Raw genomic sequence first — 21633 nt, 5'->3', positions numbered from 1 at the left:
TTTCGACACATTTTTTAACACAAGTTCAGGCTTACCATTCTATTCTTTCACATTTTACGACCTGTCAGCGCTCTTGTCTGCAGTAGGCTACTACACGCTTATTATATACCACTACGGTCCCACTTTACGTTTACCACAGGACAGGACTTTGCTATGAGCTGTAGTTTGAGTATCAGTTCTCTCTGTATTACAGTTACTCGTCTACGTCATCATCACTACTGTAAACTAGCACACTTCTCTCTCCTCGTGAGTTACGCATGGATGTTAGACCGCCCGGTAACAGTACGACACTGAACTATGGGAATACCTGAGAAATGCTGCATCTGCATTCAAGTGAGCATAGAAGAGATTTTAGTCCTCATTGGCGCCACAAAATGAATCCACGTGTCATTTTGGCTTCTTTCTACTTGATTGCCAGCGTTGGTTTTTTTCCAGGTAAGAACGAGCGCATCTTAAATATTATTTTGTGTGTGTCATCTATCCAAATTTAAACAACATAACTAGGAGTTAGACAATATTTTACTCGTAAATTCATAGACTATATGCGTTTCTGTTTCTTTTTCTTTCTTTTTTTGCGATATTTTGTCCCAGAGTTTGATTTGCTGTTGTTAAAAGATAAAATATGATTTTTTAAATGACCACTTACGCAGATAAACTATGATAAAAACAAAATATGCTAAATTAAAATGGTTTTTACAGCAAACCACAACATTTTTCCCTTCAAAAGATTCACACAACTTGTGTGTAGCCATATAGAATTCTAAATATTCCCATCAGTAATCCCATTGGATTTAGGTGCGTTTTTCAATTAATATTAATAGCGCAGCAATGGAACTTCTGTGAAATAACAATGATAAAATAATAATCTATGTATAAATCCGTAATTTTGTTCGGACAAAATAAATATGAAAAAAATAAAGATACCAATCAATTAAAAATAAATAACAGTAACCTATAAGTAAACATCTTTATCAATATGTCTAATATTTAATACAAAACAAATAGATGTTTGTGTAAATAAATGATTATATACAGTAGTATGAGTAGAACAATTTGAAAATCTAGCCTAATAATTGTGCCAATAACCTTTAGACCCATTTATAATAGCATTTTATACAGAATAAATTGGATATTCATAAATGAAACTGTACAGATGCCATTTACATTTTAGGATGGGGTCCCTCACAAGTAGTCAATTATATTTGGGGTCCGTGGAAGACGGAAAACACCTGCTTTACTACATGTTATGAATAGAAATTTTGGAGGATTTGTAATTAACCCAATCATAGGAAACGTAAAATGCTAACTTTTAATTACCTTATCTGAAAATAACATATTCAATTGACTAGCAAATATATATATTTGAATGTATGGCAGGTTCCCAGTAATAGTACTTTAAAAGTCCATTAAAGCATTTCTGCATTTTGTCTAAATCTTTAACAAGTGTTTTGATCACAAGAATCTGATTTCTGCACACTCGCCCAGATGATGGTGCAGGACTGCAGCACTGCCAGCTGGATCACACACATCCTTTTCACACCACGGCCATTTTAGTCTTTCATTAGAGCGCTATTTTGTCTGGCACTTGGAGTGAATTGATTCAGGGATGAAAGCGCTGACCGCACTCATCCTCAGGGGTACAGGAGAGAGTAATTGAGGAAACACGCTTTGTTCACTAGTTCAACTCCTGCACTTGGTGTGGCACTAGTTCATCCAAATATATGGGGTGCAGTGAGCAGGGTTATTGTAGATCTCCTGTTTCTGGCTCTGGTGAAGTCCTTTAGCGCACTCATAAATCATAACTGAGGCTATCCTGAGCTGTCTGACTAAAAGATAAAGAGTTTATAGGTTAGAACTGCTGTTCAACACCCAGCTGATTTCTAAAAAGCAAACCAACAAATAAATATACAAAAAAACAAAAACAAAAAAACCAACAACAACTAAGTACTGTCACATTTTGATTAATACAAATGTCACACGCAATATATATATACATATATATATATATATATATATATATATATATATATATATATATATATATATATATATATATATATATATATATTATATATCTTATGCCTCAAAAGTTCAATTATGGGCTGAAACAGCCATATAAATGGAGTGTGCAAGGTCAACCCACCCAAAGACTCTACATTTCTGTGAAATTTGAATTCTTATTCAAAAATTATAAAGTCGGTGGCACGGTGGCTCAGTGGTTAGGACTGTCGCCTCACTGCAAGAAGGTCACTGGTTCTAGTCCCGGCTGGGTCAGTTGGCATTTCTGTGTGGAGTTTGCATGTTCTCCCCGTGTTTATGTGGGTTTCCTCTCGGTGCTCCGGTTTCCCCCACAGTCCAAACTCATGCGCTAAAGGTGAATTGAATAAGCTAAGTTGGCGATTGTGTATGTGTGTGAATGAGTGTGTATGGGTGTTTCCCAGTACTGCGTTGTAACTGGAGATGCGTGCAGTGTCTAAAACATATGCTGGATAAGTTGGCCGTTCATTTCGCTGTCGCGACCCCTTATGAATAAAGGGACTAAGCCGAAGGAAAATGAATGATTATTTCCAAAGTGATGTTTAACAAAGAAAGGTAATATACAAAGTATTTTCTATAATATTTGTTCTTCTGGAGAATGTTTTATTGCTTATAGTTTGGCTATAATAAAAGTATTTATTTATTTATTTTTTAGAGGTTTTTCACCTTTATTATGATAAGACAGTAGAGATTTCAGACAGGAAAGCATTGGGAGCAGAGAGAGGGGAAGGATCGGCAAAGGACCTTGAGCCAAGAATCAAACTCAAGTCGCTGTGAGCACGTCAGTGCTATATGTCGGCGCACAGTACCACTAGGCTATATTGGCACCCACATAAGTTTCATTCATTCATTTTCTTTTCAGCTTAGTCCCTTTATTAATCTGGGGTCGCCACAGCAGAATGAACCGCCAACTTATACAGCATATGTTTTACGTAGCTGATGCCCTTCCAGCTGCAACACATCACTGGGAAACATCCATACACACTCATACACTACGGACAATTTAGCCTTCCCAATTCACCTATACCACGTCTTTGGACTTGTGGGGAAACCAGAGCTCCCAGAGGAAATCCACGCAAGCATGGGGAGAACATGCTAACTCCACACAGAAACATCAACAGACCCAGCTGAGGCTCGAACCAGTGACCTTCTTGCTGTGAGGCGAACATGCTACCCACTGCGCCATCGTGCAGAGCAACATAAAAGTATTAAAAAAAATATTTTTAAGGTCAAAATAATTAGCCCACTTAAGAAATATACTTAATAAATTGGCTACAGAATGAACCACTGTTGTACAATGACTTGCCTAAATAATCTCAACTTGCCTACTTAACCTAAGTAACCTAGTCAAGCCTTTAAATTGCAGCTGAGAACTAGTATATTGCAAAAAAAAAAAAGTACTGTTATTGTGGAAAAGATAAAAGACTAGTTATAATAACTAATTTAAGTTTTATTAAATAAAGATTTTTTTCAATTTGTTATCAACCATATGAGTTACCTCTAGTTTTAATCATTTTACAAATCTTTGAAATTTATGCAAAAAAAATTCAAATAAATCCTGGCTATAATGTGTTTTTGTAATTTTCTCTTCTATGTTATATAATGTTACAAAAAATCTTTTTTTTGCACAATGAACTTTTTACAGCCTTTTGTAGATAAAATGACAAGATCAGTTAGAGTGAAATTTTTATATTTGGACGTTACATTTTTATGTGCTGAATAATTTTATTTATTGGCTGGCTAAATAGTTTTAGTCAGTCACTAGCCCAGCCAAGTTAAACTCAGTGCTACCAGACTGTATGCATAAAACATAGTTGGCGATTCTTTCCGCTGTGGTGACATCTGATAAATAAGGGACCAAGCGAAAGAAAAGGAATGAATGAATGAATGAGTATGCAATCTGATGTGCAGCGCTGAGAACTTGTGCCGTAACTTTTGCAGCTAACAGTGTTTTCAGTGTTTTGATTCACAGTCAGTGATGTAAAGTAACAAATTACAAATACTCAAATTTCTGTAACTGAGTAGTTTTTCTCAGGAATTGTACTTTACTAAGTAGTTTCAAAAATGTGTACTTTTACTTTCTCTTGAGTACATTTTTAGTGCAGTATCGGTACTTTTACTCCACTACTTTCCTGTAATCTGCAGTCACTACTTTATTTTTATTGTCTATGGGGATTAGAAAAATCAGTCCTGTGATTTCTGTCCAATTAAATCACACATAGAAAGTAAATTGCATCATTACTACCTGAACTACCTGAAGACATGGGCGATTTATAATTACAGCTTATTGTTTGGAACCATTAAAAGTGTCCAAGAAGATGTCCAAAAAATTTACACGCATTGAACCAGAGACTGTTAAATGCATGTCACTGATGAGGAGATGACGGATGCTTACTGTATGATGACAGAAAAGGCCTTAAACACCCAGCAGGCACAGGACATCAGATTGACATTGTACCCTAACGCTGTGGGGACATTGCATTTTGTTTGAAAATAAATTTCGCATTGACGTCAGAACCCAACATTAGGCCAACGTCAATGTCCAACGTCCAACCTAAAATCAACCAAATATCAACATCTAATGATTTCACAGCTTGACGTTGTGTGAACGTTACCACTATAAGGTCTATCAAACGTTGGATTTTGGTTGCCATACCTGACAAATAAATGTCAGTGTTTGACGTCAATATGATATTGGTCTAAGATCTTGGCTCGACGTTGAATTTTGGTCAGTTTCTAACATAATCTAAAATCAACCAATTATCAATGTCATTTGACGTTATTATTGGACATCAAAATAACGTTGTCCATAGATGCTGGCTAGACTTGAATTTTGGTCACTTGATGTCACGACCTAAATCTAATCTAATATTAACGTCATATGACGTTATGTGCCTGCTGGGCAATAACTAAATGCACTACAGAATGTTACGTTTACACACATCCACAAGTTACATGTAAATGCATCAGCTTTTTAGAGCATAATACTCACTACTCTTGAGTACTTTTAAAAGGGCTACTTTTTACTCATATTTTGAGTAATATTTACAACAGATACTTTTACTCTACTTGCACTACATTTTTAGGCAAGTAATGGTACTTTTACTGATTTTTCAGTACTCTTTCCATCACTGTTCACAGTATTCATGCCAGTCTGCATGAACATCGGTTACGGTTTAACGTTGAATTATAAAAATGATAAAGAAATGATAAAGAATTATGCTTTATTTGTATTTTCCCTGCCATCAAATCCAAGGTTCAATGATTTAGGAAATCAGTACAGGGAATATTTTCATTTTTTTCGCATGAAACAAAGATTAATCTAGTAAAATAGTTTGGGTTACAACAGTAATCATCCAGATTTATTGTATGTCCAAAGTTACTGTGTTGAATGACTGATGATTTTATTTCCAAAGAAAAATGAACAAATAAAGCACTGATGCCTTGAGTGTTCAGATTATTCTTTATTAGCTCTGGCTTCTAAACAAGCTTAATAAGGCTACAAGGATATTCATTTTACTCAAGTAACCTCTACCCAACTGTGCCCCTTAATTGATTAATCAATCTAAATAAAACAAACTGGCTCTCTCACTTTCCTCTTCCTGTTCGCCAGTGTGTTTGTGTGCCCAGGGCAGATATGCATTCAAGCTGCTTAAGGATTTATTTGTGAACTACACCAGTGCACTGAGGCCTGTGGAGGACACGAACAACATCATTAACGTCACCCTGCAGATCACCCTCTCCCAGATCATTGATATGGTAATAACTCATGGTCAATCGCACTACCTTTGTCACTTTATCATTCTCTTTCTTTGATAGTTTCTTGGCGTAGTTTTGGCCAAGCTCTTAAAATGTGCTGTGTGAGCATGCAGCTTTTTTTTTGCAAGTCAAGACACTACTAGTAAATGTGGGGATTTTTTAAACAAATGTGTTTATTTATACAAATCAGGGATTTTATGTGTATTAGAATGTAAGTTTTTTGTACAAAAGAAGTTTGGGAGATCCCTTTATGTCACTTTATAAATGTAAAAGTACATCCTTTTATATATCTGAAAGAATCAAGTGTGTTTGTGGATGAATTGAAACAAACACTGTTGTTACAATCAGAATATATATATATATATATATATATATATATATATATATATATATATATATATATAATTTTTTTGTGATTAGAATATACAAAAGGTACACAATTTGAGAAGAAAATGAAACAATAACAAAAATACAAAAAAACAACAACAACAATACAATCAAGTACCGGCAGGTGCGTGTGTTTGTTTGTGTGTGTGTGTGTGTGTGTGTGTGCGTGTGTGCATGTAAAGGTAACATGGTAAACAGGAGTACATACAAAAGGAACAATAACAGTCACTAAATGAGGCAAGTAACTTATATAAGGAGTGACAACAATGCTAGTGATATAATGATAGTAATAATGACAGTAAACAAGCAAGAAAGGACAACAGTAATAATCATTAACAACAACCACTACAATAATAAAAATAATAATAATAAAAATAAATCCCAAATACTACACCAAGTACTACTACAGAGAGTTTCTAATGCTACAACTATAACTACTGCTACTACATCCACAACCACTACTACTCCTACAATGTGTACTACTACTGAACCTATTACAACGACTACTACCACTGATACTACTACTACATCTACTACTGATACTACTACAGGAATGACTGCTACTACAACATCTACATCAACAACGTCTACTGCTTCTGATTCTACTACACAGACAACGACAACGACTACTACTACTACTACTACTACTACTACTACACATTCACTACTTCTGATACCACTATACCAACGACATCTACTACTTCAACTACTACTTCAAAAACCCAAACTACAACTTCAACCACTACTACTACTACTACTACTACTACTACTACTATGACTACTACTACAACTACAGCAACTTGAATAATGACAATGGTAGAAATACTTGTAATAATGAAAATGAGGGGATAACAGGACAAGTCAGGACAGTACTAATAATAACAATCAGAATATTTGAATAAAATCATCAGGTTTGGCATTTGCAAGTGCTACTGAAATGAAGATATGAGTTGACAAGTAGAGATTTAACCCTTTATAAGGCATTAAATATACTCCTGGAGTGTTACTATTGGTTATTAGATGACTTTTGAACTTTTATGAGGGGTTAAATTGTTTTGGTGAGAAATCTTAATTTGGGAAACATATTTTGGGAAAATGCTTTAAAAATATATACTGTATGAGCAATTCCTTGCAAATGTCATCCTTGAAAAACTTCTGTTTTGGCTAAATTATTATCATGTAAACTGTCAGGGTTCTGCCACTCTGGTCTTGTAAATTCTTGTTTTGGTGGCAGAGTCCGGACACTAGCTCTGTTTTGTCTTGTCCTGTAGTGCTCGGCTCGAGTTTTCTTGGGTCGAGCACTTGTTTTGTCATTGTCTGGGTGCGCGTCATCAAAGGTGCGCGCGGACCGTGCGCGCTCCCGCTTGATGCGGGCGCGCGGGGTCTGCGCGTCCTTGGGACGCGCGCTCTTGTACTCGTGTTTGTGTTTTGTTTCGTCAGCATCGCGCTGTTTCATTCTCAGCGTCTCCGTCTTGTTGGTTTCGGTTTTGGTTGGCGCTGAGATGAAACATGCGCGTTGCATTTATGTGAGCGCACGGTAAGGTGTTCACTTATCGTGTGCTCGTGTCTTGCGTCTGTTGTCAAAGCACGTGGCTCTGTGTTTACATTGGTCGCGTGCTTTTGTTGTGTGCTTTGTGTCTTGTCATACGAACACGCGGTTAATGAGTTCTCTCATTGGCTGCGTGTTCTAGTCTTGTTTAATGTGAGCACCTGGCTTGTGTTGTCTCCTTGTGTCAGGTGCTCTCCCGTCTATTGTCTAGTCCCACCCTCCTTGTTAACCCATTATTAGTTAATTATGTTCATCTGTTTGTGTATTAATTTCTCCTGCTTATATTCTCCTGATGTCTGCTGTTCTGTGCCAGTTCGTCGTCGATATTTTCCAGTCCTGTGTGTTCCAGTCTTGATCCCTGCCAGCCTGCCCAGTCTAGTTTGTCTGTTTCGTTAATGTTTTCCCCCTCGGGGTAGTTTGTTTTTGCCTTTTATTTTAATTTATTAATAATAAAACCCATATTATTTCTGCATTTGAGTCCTCGCCCCTTTTTCCCCTCTACGAACCGTGACAGTACGAACTGGCCACTAGAGGACTCAGCAGCTATGGGTTTGTTTCTTCGCCCAGCTCTCTCCCAGAACAAGGATCTCCACAATCAACCCCTCGCCAGGAGGTTACTGGAATGCCATCAGAACAGTCGTCCATTTGGGGTGTATGCTCAAGGCCTCCTTGAGGCAGTCTTGGGGCTTGGATTCCCCGAGAGAACCCTTATCCATCTCTTCCTGGCAGGATTAGATGAGCCACTTGATTGGGAGGAGCTGGGTGATTTAAAGGCATGGACTTATTGGGAGGTGGTTGAATACACCTGCCTCAGGAAGGAGAGGGAAATCCTGCAGGGAGAATGGACCCCTCTCTCCACCACCACAAGCACCATCTCCCAGCCCATGACCAACCCCCAAGGGTTAACCCGCACCCAGAAGCGGAGGCTGAAGAGAAAGGCCTCTTCAGCGAGGGCGGCTCCAGCCCCAGAGCGCCCGCCAGTGTCGGCTCCAGCCCCAGAGCGCCCGCCAGTGTCGGCTCCAGCCCCAGAGCGCCCGCCAGTGTCGGCTCCAGCCCCAGAGCGCCCGCCAGTGTCGGCTCCAGCCCCAGAGCGCCCGCCAGTGTCGGCTCCAGCCCCAGAGCGCCCGCCAGTGTCGGCTCCAGCCCCAGAGCGCCCGCCAGTGTCGGCTCCAGCCCCAGAGCGCCCGCCAGTGTCGGCTCCAGCCCCAGAGCGCCCGCCAGTGTCGGCTCCAGCCCCAGAGCGCCCGCCCGTGTCGGCTCCAGCCCCAGAGCGCCCGCCAGTGTCGGCTCCGGCCCCAGAGCGCCCGCCAGTGTCGGCTCCAGCCCCAGAGCGCCCGCCAGTGTCGGCTCCAGCCCCAGAGCGCCCGCCAGTGTCGGCTCCAGCCCCAGAGCGCCCGCCAGTGTCGGCTCCAGCCCCAGAGCGCCCGCCAGTGTCGGCTCCAGCCCCAGAGCGCCCGCCAGTGTCGGCTCCAGCCCCAGAGCGCCCGCCCGTGTCGGCTCCAGCCCCAGAGCGCCCGCCAGTGTCGGCTCCAGCCCCAGAGCGCCCGCCAGTGTCGGCTCCAGCCCCAGAGCGCCCGCCAGTGTCGGCTCCAGCCCCAGAGCGCCCGCCAGTGTCGGCTCCAGCCCCAGAGCGCCGCTCCGTGCCGGCTCCAGCCCCAGAGCGCCGCTCCGTGCCGGCTCCAGCCCCAGAGCGCCCGCCAGTGTCGGCTCCAGCCCCAGAGCGCCGCTCCGTGCCGGCTCCAGCCCCGGTCATTGCCTTGCCGGCACCACCCAGACGTCTTGCCCTGCCGGACCCAGCCCCGGTCATTGCCTTGCCGGCACCACCCAGACGTCTTGCCCTGCCGGACCCAGCCCCGGTCATTGCCTTGCCGGCACCACCCAGACGTCTTGTCCCGCCGGCCCCAGCGTGGCTCATTGCCCTGCCGGCACCACCCAGACGTCTAGCCCTGCCGGCACCACCCAGACGTCTAGCCCTGCCGGCACCACCCAGACGTCTAGCCCTGCCGGCACCACCCAGACGTCTAGCCCTGCCGGCACCACCCAGACGTCTAGCCCTGCCGGCACCACCCAGACGTCTAGCCCTGCCGGCACCACCCAGACGTCTAGCCCTGCCGGCACCACCCAGACGTCTTGCCCTGCCGGCCCCAGCCCGGCTCCTTGCCCAGCCGGCTCCCCACGGGCCTCCAACCCAGCCGGCTCCCCACGGGCCTCCTGTCCAGCCGGCTCCAGCCCTGCCGGCTCCCCGCAGGCCTTCATCCCAGCCGGCTCCCCACAGGCCTCCTGTCCAGCCGGCTCCAGCCCTGCCGGCTCCCCTCAGGCCTTCAGTCAAGCCGCCTCCAGCTTTGGTGGCTCCCCTCAGGCCTCCTGTCCAGCCGGCGTCCTGCAGGCCTTCAGTCAAGCCGGCTCCCCACAGGCCTCCTGTCCAGTCGGTGACCTTCAGGCCTTCAGTCAAGCCGCCTCCAGCCCTGCCGGCTCCCCACAGGCCTCCAGCCCTGCCTGCTCCCATCAGGCAGCCTGCCTCGTCTCCCCTGACAGACTGTCCCTGGGTCGTCCCTCCTGCTCCTCCCTGGTGTGCCCCTCTACCACCCTGGACGGACCCTCCGGCTCAGCCCTGGTTTCCTGCCGGGGCTATTGACCCATTGAACCCGCCCTGGACTGTCTCTCTGGTCCCGCCCTGGACTGTACCTCCTGTCCCTCCCTGGTCTTGCCCTCCAATCCCTCCCTTGTTCGTTTTGTTGGGTCTGGCTTGGCTCCCCTCCCTCCCCCCCTTTATGTTGTCTTGCCTGTTCACTTCCCTGTCTTGTGTTTGTTGATGTTGCCTGTTTTGTTGTCTTGTGGTGTTTCTTGTCTTGTACCTTGTTGGATGTTCCCTTTAGGGACGCCAGGTGGCGTCCCTTTTGGGGGGGGCTAGTGTCAGGGTTCTGCCACTCTGGTCTTGTAAATTCTTGTTTTGGTGGCAGAGTCCGGACACTAGCTCTGTTTTGTCTTGTCCTGTAGTGCTCGGCTCGAGTTTTCTTGGGTCGAGCACTTGTTTTGTCATTGTCTGGGTGCGCGTCATCAAAGGTGCGCGCGGACCGTGCGCGCTCCCGCTTGATGCGGGCGCGCGGGGTCTGCGCGTCCTTGGGACGCGCGCTCTTGTACTCGTGTTTGTGTTTTGTTTCGTCAGCATCGCGCTGTTTCATTCTCAGCGTCTCCGTCTTGTTGGTTTCGGTTTTGGTTGGCGCTGAGATGAAACATGCGCGTTGCATTTATGTGAGCGCACGGTAAGGTGTTCACTTATCGTGTGCTCGTGTCTTGCGTCTGTTGTCAAAGCACGTGGCTCTGTGTTTACATTGGTCGCGTGCTTTTGTTGTGTGCTTTGTGTCTTGTCATACGAACACGCGGTTAATGAGTTCTCTCATTGGCTGCGTGTTCTAGTCTTGTTTAATGTGAGCACCTGGCTTGTGTTGTCTCCTTGTGTCAGGTGCTCTCCCGTCTATTGTCTAGTCCCACCCTCCTTGTTAACCCATTATTAGTTAATTATGTTCATCTGTTTGTATTAATTTCTCCTGCTTATATTCTCCTGATGTCTGCTGTTCTGTGCCAGTTCGTCGTCGATATTTTCCAGTCCTGTGTGTTCCAGTCTTGATCCCTGCCAGCCTGCCCAGTCTAGTTTGTCTGTTTCGTTAATGTTTTCCCCCTCGGGGTAGTTTGTTTTTGCCTTTTATTTTAATTTATTAATAATAAAACCCATATTATTTCTGCATTTGAGTCCTCGCCCCTTTTTCCCCTCTACGAACCGTGACAGTAAACATGCTATTAGTCATATGGTAAACTTGAATTAACATTTGATTCAATTTGATTAACATTGATTCATGTCTGCATATGATTTTTATTATTGTTTAATGCTATTTTCTTAAATTGATTTGTGATTTTGGTGTTTATATGTCCCTTAGAGCCATTTATTGATTAAAAAGTGCTGTAAAATTCTTTTTTGCTTCCTAGGATGAACGAAACCAGATCCTCACAACATACCTGTGGATTCGCCAGGTGTGGTTTGATGCCTACCTCACCTGGAATACGACAGACTACGATGGGCTTGATACCATCCGCATACCTAGTAGTTATGTATGGAGACCCGATGTTGTCCTATATAACAAGTAGGTTGGATTGGTATTAGGTTTCATCAGTTGATTGAACCACAGACTGATTGTTATGTCAGGTCATCACTTTATTGTTGCAAAGAACACAGGCCAGTTGTTAACAAATAATCCTGACTATATCATTAATTATTTAATCACAAGTCTTAACATTTAAATATTCCTTATAAAAGGGTTAGTTCCCTCAAAAACGAATATTCTGTTATTAATTATTCACCATTGCGTTGTTCCAGTTGCCTGAGACTTTCATTCATCTTCAAAACCAAAAACATTTTTTGAGTAAACTAAACCTTTAATATGTTTTACTTATGTTTTATTTCTATATTTCTGAACCATATTAAATCATAACATTGCAGCTTTGTCAAACTTGATGTCTTAAAAGCTGTTTCCAAAGAATTTAATAATCTAATGCATGACAGATGGATGAAATTCCACACTAATTATATTTCAGGCTCTATTTTAACGATCTAGGTGCAAAGTCTAAAGCGCATGGCGTAAAAGCATTATGGGGTGTCCGAATCCACTTTTGCTATTTTACGGATGGAAAAATACACTTTGCGTCCTGGTGCATGGTCTAACAGGGTTGTACTCACTCTCTTAATGAATTATGGATGTTTTTTAAACATAACGTGCATTAAACCAATCAGAGTCTTATCTTCCATTCCCTTTAAGAGTCATTTGAATCGCACCATGGTGGATTTGCTATTTACATGGCAGACTTTGTAAAGGTAAAAACTGAACGCATCACTAGCGAAAAAAAACTGTTTAACTGACCATCTGCAGCGTGATAAAGAAGAGCCTCCTCCATTCAGCCTCTTTACTTTCTCTTTATTTTACTTTTACTCTTTACTTTATTCCTTTACTTTCATGGATAAGGAAACGGTGTTGTACGCACTCCACTAAAGACATCCATTAGCCTACATATTTAATTTAGTTTGTTAAGTGTAAAGATTTGTTTCAAAACTATTTCTTAATTCAGTTCTAATTTCCAGCGAATGAATAATTGAACAATAATTATATGCAAACACACGTCCTATTCCTGTGCCCCATATGGTGATGTAGACGTCTCCAAAACCTGACAGGTGGACAAATCTAAACTTGTTTTTATTAAGTCAAATATAAATAATCATATAATAAATAATATTACTAATAATAATATTATCATACAATAAAAAAAAATAGAAAAAAGCTCCTCGACATGAAGAAAACATGGAGACAGTGGTTTTTATATTAATGTAGAAAATAATAATTTTTGTAACATTTTAATCCTTTAATTTTTTCATATGTAAAGATATTTGTGTGTTGCTGTACATCCTATGTGTATTCATATGTTTAAGCGTTTGAACCCACATGGGCACATAACTATTGCGCTCTGCGCTGGACTTTAGACCAGCTTTCAGTTGGTCAGTGGTGTGGTCCATTTCAGTTCTTCAAAATAGCAACGCACCAACAATGCGCCTTAACACACTTCCTTTCCAGACCGGCACTCCCATGGGTCCACAAAAAGGCACAGATGGATTTGCTATTTAAACAACATGAGGCAAAACATAAAAAGTTAGGGTTGCGCTGGTCTGAAAATAGCAACAAATCACGCCAAACATGACTTGCGCTTCATTGAGCCGGGTATATGATAGGGCCCTTCCTGTCTGAAAAGCATAATAAAACATGCCAGGACTATTAATTAATTTATAGTTCTGATTTTGATATTTAAGTGAACCATCCCTTTTATAAAGATTTATAAATTCTTTGGAAACATTATTTATTATTAATTCATGTATTTCAAACATAAATTGTGAAGTGCTACTGAAAAGTTGTGACTATGACAAACATTTGACTGATTTCCACCTTCAGTGCAGATGACCAGTTCTCCAGCTCTATGGAGACTAATGTTGTGATCCGCCATGATGGCCAGATTATGTGGGACCAGCCAGCAATAACCAAGAGCTCCTGCAAAGTGGACGTATCGTTTTTCCCATTTGATGTCCAGCAGTGCCGCCTCACCTTCGGCTCTTGGACTCACAATGGAAACCAGATGGACCTTCATAATGCCCTGGACAGTGCAGACCTGGCTGATTTTGTGGAGAATGTAGAGTGGGAGGTTCAGGGAATGCCTGCTAAGAAGAACGTGATTCTCTATGGCTGCTGCTCGGACCCCTATCCAGACATCACCTACACACTTCACCTGAAGAGAAGAGCTTCCTTCTACATCTTCAATCTGCTCATTCCCTGCATGATGATCTCTTTCTTGGCTCCGTTGGGCTTCTACCTGCCGGCAGACTCTGGAGAGAAGGTTTCTTTAGGGGTCACAGTGCTACTGGCCCTTACAGTCTTCCAGCTTCTGGTTGCAGAGAGCATGCCTCCTTCAGAGAATGTGCCGCTTATAGGTCAGTCACTTTGACTTATATTATACTAATTATACTATAATATACTAGTTATTAATTAATTTTCTAAAATACAAAGCAATTTTATATTTTAGTTAGAACTGTATGTTACTGGGAAAATATGCAATGCTGTTATGTGTTGCAACAGTGATATATAGTTGAGGGCAAAATGATCAGCCCTCCTGTGTATTTCTTTTTATTTTTCGAATTTTTCCCAAATTATGTTTAACAGAGCAAGGAATTTTTTTCCACAGTATTTCCTATAATGTTTTTTCTTCTGGGGAAAATCTTATTTACTTTATTTTGGCTAGAATAAAACACTTTAAAGTCAATATTATTAGGTTGCTTAAGGAATATTTTATTTCAATTGTCTACAGAACAAACTGTTGTTATACAATGACTTGCATAATTACCAGGGCCAGACAGAATCTGCCGACATTTTTGCTTTTTCTGCGCAGAATTTTGTAACTCAAATCTGTGGATTTATGCGAAATGATTTTGGGATATCATAAGTAAAACTAAAGACTTAACATATGAAATTAAAAAAAGATTACGTTTTTAAATTTAATTTAATGTTTACAATGCAAATCCAATTAGATCCACTTATTTGTGGAGCAAATCTCTCATATAATATGTCTACAGAAAATATACACAATACACAATACAAAAATATACACAAAACACTACTTTACAAAATAAATCATACAAGCATTTTCATATTGGTCAATATTATCATTGAAATTAATTAAAAAACAGAATAAATATAAATTCACACACATTTACAAAAAGCAATTATTGTTTTATTTATGTAATGATCATACTAAAATAAAGGGGATTTACACTGACAATAGGGAGGGTGGATCCAAATGCAGGGTTTATAAAATGGAATGGTCAGGCAAGCAACAGTCAACACACGAGCAAACAGATGTACACAGGCAATCCAGAATCGTAGTCAAAGTAACAAGCGAGTGGTCAGAAGGCAAGCAGCAGACAGCGTAATACAACAGGAAACAAACAGGTATCTGTAGTCCATGAACCGGCATATTTGTAGTTTGTATGAGTGTGAATGTTTTCCAGCAATGTATAGTGTTTAGATCGCTGGTGATTGTGACAAATATATAGGTAATATATATTTTTCTGAGCTAAATAAATCTAAACAATAAAACATTTTGAATTTAAAACACTACAAATGACTGAAAACATTGGCGGAAATTCTGAATCTTATTATGCTTTTGTCATTTTCCTGTCTCTTATTTTGCAGCCGTAAGGTTAGTGATTGTACCTCATTAATTATAGTTTTCTTACTCAACATGTTGCAGATTGAGTAAACATGGTAACACGTTATTCCAAAGTTCCCTAAAATTCCCATAAAAAAGTTTTTTAGGTGTTGGTATTAGTATTTTAGTCTTAAGAATTTCTATAAGATAGTGTGCTTCAAAACAGTGCCAAAAAATTGCATTTTAAAGATTCAAAGCTTGCAGTTTGCCACTTCCGCCTAAATGGATCAACATCTTCACCTCATACTTCAGTTTCTCATAAAATTTTCTGATCAATCAAATGCTCTCTAATGTCTGGCATGTCTAATTTGCCTTTCATTTGATGTGCTTGAGCTCAGCTCCTCTCACTAGCAGAGCTGTGATAAAAACATAAAAAGTAGAGGAACTACTTTATGTACTTCATTTGAAATTATGTCACACACCGAACAAAAAAAGGACAATTCAAAGCACACGTACGTATATATACTGAACATGGCCATGATTTAAAGTCAGCATGAACCTAAGTTACAATTGTCTTTTGTCCTCTATCGTTACATAATATGGTCATGAAATAAGGAAAAATGTAGGGCAGTGAATTATTTCATCCTTTGGGAACCAATTGGATTGCTGAAAGATGGGTGTTGCTAACAAAAAGAAAGAAAGTCCGGCGAATGGATAAAGGCAGTTCAAGACACGCTCTGATAGCCCCACCCTAAAGGCATTCTATGTGACCAGAAGTATAGAACAGTCATTTCTACGAGGGAGAGAAGTTTATAATTGATTAAAGGTTCTGAGAGCAAATTGATTTTTACACAGATACATTGTTTATTTCAAGCACTAATCTATACATATAAAAATAGTATACACTCGTATATACATTTTGATTTAATTCAGCTAAATGATGGAGAAATCAACAAAATACATGGAGGCTCAGGGGTTCTAAAATGGACTTTTAGTGTATTGATAAAACCAACTGAAACCTCTTTTAAAATATATTCTATTCTCCTTAAATCAAAGTCAGTCATACAGATTGGAACAACATAAGGGTGAGTAAATGATGAGACGTTGTGCACTTTAGCTGTACCCATGCTTTAACTACTGTGTTGCAGGAACATGAAATGAAGCCAATTTCATCTCATTTAACATTAAATTAATCTATAATTACAACTATAATTTTCCACTTGGAGTGCCAGAGCACCTTCGGTTCAGTTAATCAGTTCTGTTTTTTTATTTTCTACCCATTAAAGTGGGCACATGCTGTATGAATGTTTAATCTTCTTTATTTAGCATCATTTCCTTGGGTGTCCTTGGTGTGCATTTAGGAGATTCACCAAAGAGAAAACATCTCCACCCACAAGGTCTAAAAGAGTTATCAGATGCAAATAAGCTGCTAGAGCAATAACCAATGCGCCATGGGTCAATAATTTTAATGAGCCTTCCTAATGAATCTGCAACTGTGCCTTTTTATAGCTAACTTAGTATTGGAGCTGTAGCCTAATCAGTGTTTAACACTGGAATTATTCACAGAGTCTTTCCGCTTGAGGTCAGTTAATCAATGATTCTCAAGTCACACAAAGCTTTAAAGCTATCATCAAATCTAAACTGACAGTTTAATGGATTTTTACAAAAATATACGAATTATAATACAATATTTCAAACACCCTTTTTATTCCTCTTCAGAATACAGATTTGATGATACACATCTGTAATGAAATCTTTTATAAAGTCGTTGAAATGTTCACCAACACTTCCGACGTTTCAAAACATTTGTAAAAAAAAGTAGAGACATGATCACTTTATATGTTGAACAGATTAACAAGTCTCTCACAGATATCACTAGTTTCTCACAGACATAACTTGCCTTTCACAGATATCACTAGTCTCTCACAGACCAAAAAAAGGCAGAATCAAGCAACGAGGTTAAGGAGTGTGCAAAATGCCTAAAGTGCAGGGAACATGTATTAAAAATGTTTATAAAAATTATAAAATTAAAAAACACTGATATGGAATAAAAAAATTTTTAGACAGGGTGGTCTCAAATCAGCTTTTCTTTAGTTTTGGCATTGCCTCAGTGCTAGATGAACTGTTATCAGCAGTCAGGTATTGAAAGTTATTTATTGAAAGTATTGAGGTTATCTAAATTAAGTTGTTTACCTTTGCTTTGGGATATCAGTTCAGAACGCAAGTTATTTAACATGTCATGGTTTGATGTCAGTTTCCAGATGAGTCTTACGTGTGTGTGTTTGACATGTCTTGACTGTTCAATCTGAGTTCTTATAGCGTGACTTCGGGATTATGCTCATACATACTGTTTGTCAAGATACAAAGGTGAAGGATTATTAAAATCACACTGTGTGAGCCGGGCTTTAGGATAACTTCAAATGGGAGTAAGTAAAGGCTTCTAAATTTAGGAAATTGTAGGTTGTTTGAGCTCCACTCTATAAACACCTAGTGATAAACATAAATGGAAGCTTGACTATACCTGTTTGACACTTAAAAAAAGATCAATTCTGGTTTATGTCGAATTTCAAACATGCTACCTGAAGCAAGAACGAAGCTCAGTGGTTCATGTGCATCAAACAACCCTGCTTGAGCTTCGGTGGCCAATTCTGAATGATGTGAACACTGTTAGCTGTTTAATTTTGATTAAGCTGATTAATAAACTATTCAAATCAACATTTATATATCTTATTATTCAGGCATATAGTAATGGGTACTATGTACTTTATTAACACAACTTAATAAGTGAGGACTATTTATGCTTTGTAAATCCCTTATAAATGACAATTAAAGCTAAATAGTCCTCACTTTAGATTAGGTCACAAAACTGGATGAAGTTAAGTTAATAAAGCATTTATTAACGTACAAATTAACTATTAGTATATGCCTGAATAATAAGAATTATAATGTGATTTGAATACTAACTCATTCTGAATGATCTTAGAAAACACCAACTATGCTTAAATAACTGGTTTGTAAATGATGCAATACTTCATTAAGTAATGAAAAATGAATCATTTACAAAGTATAAAAGTACAAGTATTAAGCACATTACACATGTGCTTATAAATCAAGAATACAGCATTTGTAGCTGCAGTTATAAACTGCATACTAGTATATATATTAATGTAAAGTAAATGCTTAACAAATAATAAATTCACTTTTTGCTAATGCTTAATAAATGATTCATAGTGTTTAGTTATTATAAAGTGTTACCTGTTTATTACCTGCCTATTATTTAGATATTAGTAGTTATTAGTATTAATAAAGTATGATCTTATTCTGCATCTCAAATCCTAGCCAATACCTAAACCCAACTACAACCTTACTAACTATTAATAAACAGCTAATTAGTCGTTTATTAAGCAAGTAGTGCTAGGTTTGTTAATATCGTAAATTGAAACCTAAAGTGTTACCTAATTTTTAAATATGAATAAAAATATGGTTGTCTTATAAAGCAACCTTCGGAAGATTTGCATTAAGAGCTTAATTCATATAGATCTATTTTTGAAGCAGTTTAAAGCAGTTTTGGCTATGAGTTTACGTTCCACTGCATGGACAGTAGTATCTGAGAATGAATAAATTTGTGTTTATTCATCATTCGAAAATAGCAACCCCCAACAATGCAGCCAATCCCTAATAACCAAAATCAAGTTCTGCCCTTGTTTATGAAGACACTTAATAGAATAGTGAAGTCGAGAATATTACAACTTTTATTTCAAGCTTACTTTAAATTCATATTCATTGGTGATAGATGTGTAATGAATTCTGCTGGATGTGTTCATCAATGCCAATGTTTCCACAGGGAAATATTACATCGCCACAATGACCATGATTACAGCCTCTACAGCCCTGACCATCTTCATTATGAACATCCACCACTGCGGACCAGAAGCCCAACCAGTTCCCCCATGGGCACGCAAATTTATCTTGAACTACCTGTCTCGGTTTTGCTTCGTCTACGATATGGGACAGAGCTGTGCGTCCGTACACACAGATCAACCTGCGAAGAAGGGAAACAACTGCACCGCAAATGGCCAAGCTAGAGGTGAGGACTTTGCTTTGAAGCTACATGAAGGGTGTTCACAAAAGGTGAAGGATCAATTTAATGATGATGTCAGTCCAACATTATCTCCACAACAAAGAAAAGAGCACCAGTCTGGCTGGAGAATTGGTACCTTTTTGGAAATTGAGCATGGAGAGTCTGCAGGAGCTTCAGGAGAGACAGGAACACCGCGAAAAGAATCAGTGAAAAAGAGGGAGATACTTGTTGAAAGTCAGTGTTTGTGCCATCAGCAAACCCTTCTGAGGAATGTTGAGTACATTGCCAACTTTTACCAAGAGCAAAAGGCCACACAGAGAAGAAACGCTGAGTGGCGGAAGGTCGCTAAAGTCATGGATCGCTTCTTTATGTGGATATTCTTCATCATGGTCTTCCTCATGAGTTTGCTTATTATAGGGAAAGCTGTCTGAATGTTTGATATGAAAGACAACCGGGGGCATTGTGCATAAACATCTGCAGTTCGCCTACTAATAAGTTTGTGAGGATTAAAATGGAAATAAACAGAGATAAAATGTCATGGACTGTAAAGGCTCCAGTATACTTCCAACTAAATTCTTTGTTTAAGAGTAAAAAGAAGTTGAGTGACGGTATCCAGTTTTTTGACAGTCCAACACACTCGATCTTCAGTAGGTAGGGTAGTAAATGTGCCATGCTGTTGGCGTGTACCCCTAAACCCAACCATAGCACATGAGAGAAGAATAATTTCATAAACATCTGGCAAATGACCTTCTCCACGAGAATAGCCACTGCAACACGTCATACCGAATGGTGCTGCCTTGTATACACAAATTGATAGAAAAGACATGGTGCAATGAGGTGAGCTTCTTGTCCATCTCGGGACCCCCTTTAAAATTTCGCTGCAAGCGATCATACGGGTGCAGTTACATCTGCTACTCAACTCTCCAGTGTGTTCCTGTGGCTAGTCCTGTTTTGGATGTTGTTCTCCTGTCTGACCACCGGGGAATGAGCAATCTCACGTCAAAGAAGGTGGAATTTCAGAACACACTCACCAATTGCATAACTGCATACAGACCAATAGGGGAATTACATACCTATGTCACACATGACGTCACATGGGTTCAACCGCGCATACTGGTTGCAAAAAAAGGTTGCAATAGCAAACATGTCATGTTGTGCGGTAGGATGCCAAATTCAAATTTTACCGTAAACCACATTGCTTTTAATGCCAACCGCAGATTTCTTTGGCTAACAGCCATCAGAGGAGCTGAATTAAGTGAGGACCTAATTAAAAATGCTCAACTCTGCAGTTCTCATTATATATCAGGTAAGTTAACACTATGCTGACTCAGACACATTACTTATTTTTGATAGCAGCAATGATTTCAGCAAAAACAGTTAAATATGGTTAATTAAACTGCAGACACTGAATGCTTAGAGTGAAATGTAAAATGTAAGTTCATATACCCTGCTGTACAGGTACCGTTCGCTGTCAGAATGCAATTGTTTTGCTTGTTGATGATTACCCAGGCCTTGTATAGCTTAGCTCCGTCTTCTTTCTTGTCTTTGGCTAGGCAGAACCTCAGTTTTTAGCACTACATAGTTTCGAATTTGGTAATCATGGAACATTATTTCTTGCACATGACCACACAGAACAAAATTGTTGGCATCCAAAGACTTGTTGGCCTTTAACTTCTCTCTTATAAAATCATTTGGAGTTTCAATGAGATAGTTGTATATTTCGGGCTGGATTCTTGGCCATTTCGTTTTGGCTGTCGCAAATGGACCTGTCAGACGAATGCCGCTCACTTTAACGTTTTTTTAACATAACTTTAACGCCAAATAACTGTGCTTATCACTGGGTGACAAGCTGTTATAATACGCTGAAAGTGTTATTTAAATAGTATACTGTATATAATATGTAATCAATATAACTTATCTCTCTAATACAACAACAAACTCTGTACTGCATCAGATGTCATTCCTTCGCTGTAGCATTCCCATTTTTTTTCTGCAACCTTGCTGCGCGTGCATCAAACCGGTAATTCATCTATAATAGCTCAAAAGTGCTCGAAAGTCAAAACAAACTCCCTAAAAGGTTAGC

The 21633-nt window shown here is 39.9% G+C and overlaps 1 protein-coding gene across 1 annotated transcript; it reads left to right on the top strand.

Annotated features, from left to right (window-relative positions):
* Positions 1-314: 314 nt before the first annotated feature.
* On the top strand, positions 315-20877 carry LOC130214157 (neuronal acetylcholine receptor subunit alpha-10). Its single transcript, XM_056445702.1, has 5 exons — positions 315-435; positions 5651-5796; positions 11717-11871; positions 13723-14255; positions 19314-20877. Exons 1-5 carry the CDS (start codon positions 315-317, stop codon positions 19979-19981), a joined length of 1623 nt encoding a protein of 540 aa, XP_056301677.1. The 3' UTR covers positions 19982-20877.
* Positions 20878-21633: the final 756 nt, after the last annotated feature.

Source organism: Danio aesculapii, chromosome 21 (genome assembly GCF_903798145.1).
Source record: "Danio aesculapii chromosome 21, fDanAes4.1, whole genome shotgun sequence".
NCBI lineage: Eukaryota > Metazoa > Chordata > Actinopteri > Cypriniformes > Danionidae > Danio > Danio aesculapii.
The sequence above is the reverse complement of the archived record's forward strand: the minus strand, read 5'-3'. Positions and strand labels throughout refer to the sequence as shown.

What these genes read in the sequence shown, in the direction of transcription:
- LOC130214157 (XM_056445702.1), top strand. Translation starts at nt 315, where the DNA reads ATGCTGCATCTGCATTCAAGTGAGCATAGAAGAGATTTTAGTCCTCAT. An exon ending in TCTCCCAGATCATTGATATG is followed by an intron (nt 5,797 to 11,716) that starts GTAATAACTCAT and finishes TTTGCTTCCTAG; the next exon opens with GATGAACGAAACCAGATCCT. An exon ending in GATGTTGTCCTATATAACAA is followed by an intron (nt 11,872 to 13,722) that starts GTAGGTTGGATT and finishes TTCCACCTTCAG; the next exon opens with TGCAGATGACCAGTTCTCCA.